General features: G+C 43.1%; 1 protein-coding gene across 1 annotated transcript; it reads left to right on the forward strand.

Annotated features, from left to right (window-relative positions):
• Positions 1–522: 522 nt before the first annotated feature.
• On the forward strand, positions 523–5896 carry LOC134102342 (interferon-induced protein 44-like). Its single transcript, XM_062556421.1, has 7 exons — positions 523–751; positions 1175–1226; positions 1812–2016; positions 3238–3390; positions 3818–3989; positions 5266–5366; positions 5693–5896. Exons 1-7 carry the CDS (start codon positions 523–525, stop codon positions 5894–5896), a joined length of 1116 nt encoding a protein of 371 aa, XP_062412405.1.
• Positions 5897–6087: the final 191 nt, after the last annotated feature.

Genomic DNA, 6087 nt, shown 5'->3' on the forward strand with positions numbered 1-6087 from the left:
TATGAGATAAGGGTTTTCCAAGCGTATTGTGTTAAAACTCTACCCCCCAAGTTTCGTCTCAATTTTAGCATGATTTCTCTTGCAAGTACTCACAATTGTACTGCAAAGTCTTCACTTATCACAGTAACACAGAAAATAACAGACAGCCTCAAAGAAAACACACACTCTGCATTCATACTGTAAACTCGGAGTTAAACATCAACCATTTTTACAGGTTTACCCTCAGTATTATGGAACGAACTACACACACAGTATTCACAGTAACACACATCCGCCTTGAACATTCCAATGAGTCATATGCTCTTTCATAGCATTAGACGTCTGCAAGCTTAATGCCTTTCTAATAAAAAATGTTTCTTCAACTCTAAAACCAATGCTGTTGCATTAATTTTCATTTAGTTATGTTTGAAATCAGTTTGTTATGAAACATTGCTTATTATAATCCCAAATTTGAATTTGATCAATGTCATGTTTTATGTAACTCTCATCATAGTTGTTAATGACACAAAAAAAATTAAACCAATGGAGAAGAAGCCAAGCGAGAAGACACCTGGGTTCAGCTTTGGCCTCCCTAAGGCCTCACCACTGTCGGCCTCACCTGCAGCGGACACACCTGCCTCTGGTGCTGATGGGACTGCCCCTCTGGATCTGTTCTCTGCACCGACCGAGTCCAGGCAGGTCAGATTTGGGATGAGGGAGAGGGCTGCAGCAGGACCACAGTTCACAATCCCTCATAGCACAACTCAAAATGGTGAGACTAAGTTCATTTCAAGTGTATTGTCATATACATATTAGTACAAAATACCACAGCAGTGAAATACAATGTGCCTTGGCACTCTCTCAGCACCAGTCAGTAAAGCCTAGTACCATCATTAGAGTTACAGTTGAAGTATTTATCTTTGCGTGTTCATGTGTATCTTTGTGAACTTTTGCCTTTTTTCTTCCTTTGTCATCAAACTAAAACATAACGATATAAAGAGACTAATGCCAGCTTTCCACTGAATGCCACCTGCTCAGCTCCCCTCGACTCTACTCGCCTTTTTTGGAATTCCATGAGGACAAACTGGTACCAGGTACCAAAACCGAGTAGAGTAGTTGACCCATGTTAAGCAGGTACCACTCAGTGAACCAACATACTGTAGCTAAACTCATGCCCTCCTCCTGTGCCCAATAGCCTGGCCCTTACTGCAAGAGTCTCCCTGGAGGAAGGTGGACTGGTCTCAGGAGTAAGTTCATAGCACACTGCCTAACATACTGCTGTTGTGTGTTCTAATTTACCTGTTCATAGCACACTGGCTAACATACTGCTAATATCAATGTAGACATACTGTAAATAAATACACAGAGTGGGTATAAAAGATAAAAGATAAGTGTGACTAAGTGGTACAGTCCTAATTCAAGATGCGGATAGACTGCTAGTGGAAGCTTCTCCTCAGGCTCTCAACACTCTCCTTCAGGCAGTGGTAACGTTTCCCAGACCGTAGCACAGAGCTATTAGTTGGGATGACTGGTATCTCTGATTATTGTCTTGGCCCTGGACTGGCATCTTCTGTTGTAAATGTCCTGATAGATAGGGCAGTGTACTCCTAGTTGAATTCCATTTACTATTCTCATAAGTCATTAGAACATTTATTAATTATGTGCTGATTTTAAGGCCTGCTTAATGATAGTGTTTTGTGTTGTGTTCTATAGTCTGTAGTACCCTTTGCTGAAGCACAAGTTGTGTACAAACCTCCAACAGGGCCAAAGCAGCTCTGATGGAGTCCATCCGCTCATAAACCCTCCTGTGTTTAAATCTCCTACCGTAACAGGGCCAAAGCAGCTCTGATGGAGTCCCTCCGCTCATATAAGCCCACCTGTGGCTCAGCTCCTGCTGCCAGAGTTCTGCTCATTGGTCCGGTTGGAGCGGGCAAGTCCAGTTTCATCAGCTCCGTCCAGTCCGTGTTCTATGGACGGGTCGTGAACCGGGCCATGATGGGAACATCTGTCAACTCATCCCTCAGCTTCACCAAGAAGGTAGAGGAGGTGACCATGACAACAGAGATGATGGGGCTAGAAGGTGACCATGACAACAGAGATGATGGGGCTAGAACAGTTCTGATTGGTTAGGGATTATCTTCTTCTTAGGGATTTGAATAAATAATCTCAATCAGTTTGGTGATTTGTTCACTATCTGGTTAATATTAAGAATCGAAACAGGATACACACAGGAAACATTAGGGTGTAGTGGAAAGATCTCACTGAGGTCCTCAGGCAGGCAAGCACCTTTATGGCACCCATATAGTGAGGGTGTGTCACCATGCAAACTCAACCCCCTGGGTGTGAGAGTCTGTTAAAGCAACACTAAAGCACTTTTCCTGTCGCACAAACGCTATTTGTTTATCCAGGGTGTCTGCCAGGTGATATGATAGATATCCAACCATCCTGTCATCATCCTGCATCCTGTGACGACAGTACATTTCCGTTTCACATCTGTAGTTTTATTATTACGTCCACTAACAGCAACATGTCATGTAGAACTACACGGACCATAACTGCCACCATAACAGAAAAAGAAAAAAAAACCAACGGCGTGGAAAAGGACGTAAAACAAAACAAAAAAACATTAATCCTTTGTCGATATTTTGCATTGAAACGTAGGTCTTAAATTACTCAAACTCAATTTTAGACTTACAGTGCAAAATATCTCTATATTTTAGACTTTTTTAGGCCTAAAATTGAAAATGTGTAATTTTAGACTTTTGTAGACTTTTTAAGACCCCGCGGACACCTTGTTTATCCAGCAAATAACAGACAAGGTAATATGTTGCATGATTTTATGAAAGTATGATGTATTGCGACATCGAAGCAAGTCAAATTTGTAGTTTCTGATGTCTCATGTCATCGAACTACAGATACACTACCCCACCTCGTAAAGTTACATAGTGCGGTTATAGCCGAAAGAGGGCTGCAAAGTATAAGCAGAAGTGCCGTTCACCCTGTTACGAGTTGATGAACCGCTGAAATGATTTTTGAAACATTATTTTAAGGTACGAAAAACTCTTTAGTGTTGCTTTAAGTCTGTTTGTGTGTGTGTGTGTGTGTGTGTGTGTGTGTGTGAGAGAGAGAGAGAGAGAGAGAGAGAGAGAGAGAGAGAACTGACACTTCTTGTGTGTGATTTCTACTATTCTGAGAGTTGATATGTTAGGTTCATCAGTATAACTACCTCCTTAAGTGCATCTTGTTTTGCCTCCCTAGCTGCAGTCCTATCAGCTGTACGGCAGCAGGGAGAGAGTGGATGAGAGGACGGCTCTAGTCCTGTCTGACATGGTGGGACTCGGGGAGACCAACGGCCTCACGCTTCACGACATTCTAGCCGTCATCAAGGGGCATGTTCCAGAGGGACACACGGTACTGAACACTCTTCTCCACCGTTATGGTCACGCTATATGAAGTCTCTATAGGTCCTCCAAAACAGTTTCTGCATTCTGCCTTATTGGCTACTGGTAGTCATATGTACAGTACACTATGCATGTATAATGTGTAATGTAATTATCTCATGAGCACGAACAATCTAATGCTGTATTAAGGGCAGGTTATTATGAGGTGGATGAGGTGTTATGGGAAAGTGTGGGGTAAATGTTATCAGTGTGGAGTATTATGAAATATTTCTGCATATTTAGGTGTATTTCTGGCTTATGCAAACAAGATGATATTCTGATGACACTCACCAGTTTTTCTGATGCTTTAATGACATGGCCTGAATGATGTTGTTGACTTCTCTCTCTCTCTCCCTTTCTCTCTCTCTCCCTCTCTCCCTTTCTCTCTCTCTCACTAGTTCAGTGCCTGCTGTCCTGTAGTGTCGGACACGCCAGGCTATGTGAAGGAGCCGTCCCTTGCAGAGAAGGTCCACTGTGTGGTCTTTGTGGTCAGCGCAGCAGAGATCTCCTCCTACTCGGACACCATGACGTCCACCTTCCACCAGCTCAGAGAACACATCAGCGCACTGGGTGAGTGTGAGTTTGGCAGTCTGTCACAGACAGAAGAATCTGTTGTTTTATTCATGGAGAGGGACATTAAGGAGAACTCCTTTCCCTTGCTTTACAAGAAATCTCAAAACAATTCTTCCAAGGGAAAGCCGTGGATAACAACAGAGTTAAAGAAGCTCTCAAGAAAGGAAAATAAACTTTACAGAAAATCGCTATCAAACCCTTCACTTATAAATTTCGAAGCCTATACAAACGCAAAAATAAATTCACAGCTTTAGTAAGGAAAACTCAGACTGCTTCCCTATCATCTGCTATATGGAGATGAATGGCAGGGAAGGGCTAATGGCTTCAATCACTTTTTTGCAAATATTAGATAGATAGATAGATAGATAGATAGATAGATAGATAGATAGATAGATAGATACTTTATTGATTGGCCCTTTATTGGGCCCTTTATTGGCCCTGAACTGGCATCTAGCATCAAAGGGTCTGATATTGATCCTTATGATCAAGGGACAATATTCTCCACTTCACACTCTAGATCCCCCAACCTTACAGGAAGTCAGAAACATCAGAAACATGTGCAGTGGTCTGTTCATTCTTTACAGAGCTGTAATCATAACTCAGTGGATTCAGCATTTATTGTTACTTTCACTTACAATAATGTTTTGTAAAAAGTACTGAGAAATACAATTGTCATGACTGTAAAGGAGAGAGAATTGACAGTATATAACCTACAATGAGCTCTAAATGGCCTCTGTCCATTGTTGATATGAATCTGCACTGTTCAGCACCCTGTGTGCACTGCACTCTGAACTATAGCAATTGACTCTTCTAGAGCCACGCTCGAAAACCGCCACAGGCCAATCGTGGCTTAGCAACCCGTAACAAGGCGAGCGAGGCCTGGCAAGCCTTCGGGTTTTTGCCATGTTAACCTATGGAGACGGCATAGCCTGTGGGCCGTTAAGGGCATTTATTTAACATGTAAAATCACAGTGAAATAACATGCATGGAGCATGTATTTATATAAAAAATATTTCTATAAAATCTATGAAATATTTCCGCAAGATACTGTATTTGACAGAGGACAGATGTAGGTCGCTAGTGACAAAATATGAGCTTTCAGTGTAGTACGATGACTTTGTAAATGACATTTGATTAAAAAAAATCCCAGATCTCCTCCATTGTAATAGACGTGCAGGTTGCGAAAGCTTGACAGGCCTAGCAAAAGTAACTGCGGAGGGCGGGACTTCTGGTCCATTGTGAAAAACTGAGCATCTACTTGATGTTACTGCAGGTGTACACCAGGTGGCGGTGTTGACTCATGTGGATAAAGTCTGTACCAAGACAGCCAGTGACCTCTCCCAGGTGTACAAGAGTTCATCTGTGAAGCAAGCGGTAAGACTGACACAGTGTGTGTTAGAGGAGGTTTTTAACCGGTGAGACTCCCACATGAATAAACATTAACTCTGGGAGAGCTGTGTGTGTGTGTGTGTGTGTGTGTGTGTGTGTGTGTGTGTGTGTGTGTGTGTGTGTGTGTGTGTGTGTGTGTGTGTGTGTGTGCGTGGGCGTGTGCGTGGGCGTGGGTGTGTGTGTGTGTGTGTGTGTAGATGCTGAAGCCGGTACTCTGCTGGGCATGCCCCTCTCCTCAATGGTGTGTGTGTATGTGTGTGTGTGTGTGTGTGTGTGTGTGTGTGTGTGTGTGTGTGTGAATGTGTGTGTAGATGCTGAAGGCCGGTGCTCTGCTGGGCATGCCTCTGTCCTCCATGGTGCCGGTGAAGAACTACTCTGAGGAGCTGGAGCTGGAGCCACACACAGACACGCTGCTGCTCACAGCACTCGACCACATCCTGCAGTACGTGGACCTGCACCTCAGAGACCAGCCAGAGGCAGACGACGCAGAAGAACTTGTTTTAAATTTTGGGTGAAGAATAGTTCCAAAAAGCAATACGCATCAGATGTCTTTATTTTCTCTCTGGAATCTTGATCTTTCCTGTGACTTGTTGTTGAAGTACTGTTGCAATACTGTACAGGGGTGTGCGAAAGAACTTCTGTTGTCTTACGTCTGTTGTCAAGACTTTTTTAGAGCAGTAGCCTAATTTTCACTGGTAACAAATCT

The sequence above is a fragment of the Sardina pilchardus genome, chromosome 15 (assembly GCF_963854185.1).
Source record: "Sardina pilchardus chromosome 15, fSarPil1.1, whole genome shotgun sequence".
NCBI lineage: Eukaryota > Metazoa > Chordata > Actinopteri > Clupeiformes > Clupeidae > Sardina > Sardina pilchardus.

Bases quoted from the DNA above. Each gene is read 5' to 3' on its own strand.
- LOC134102342 (XM_062556421.1), top strand. From the start codon at position 523: ATGGAGAAGAAGCCAAGCGAGAAGACACCTGGGTTCAGCTTTGGCCTC. The intron at 1,227-1,811 runs GTAAGTTCATAG...CTACCGTAACAG, and splicing joins AAGGTGGACTGGTCTCAGGA to GGCCAAAGCAGCTCTGATGG. The intron at 2,017-3,237 runs GTAGAGGAGGTG...TTGCCTCCCTAG, and splicing joins CCCTCAGCTTCACCAAGAAG to CTGCAGTCCTATCAGCTGTA.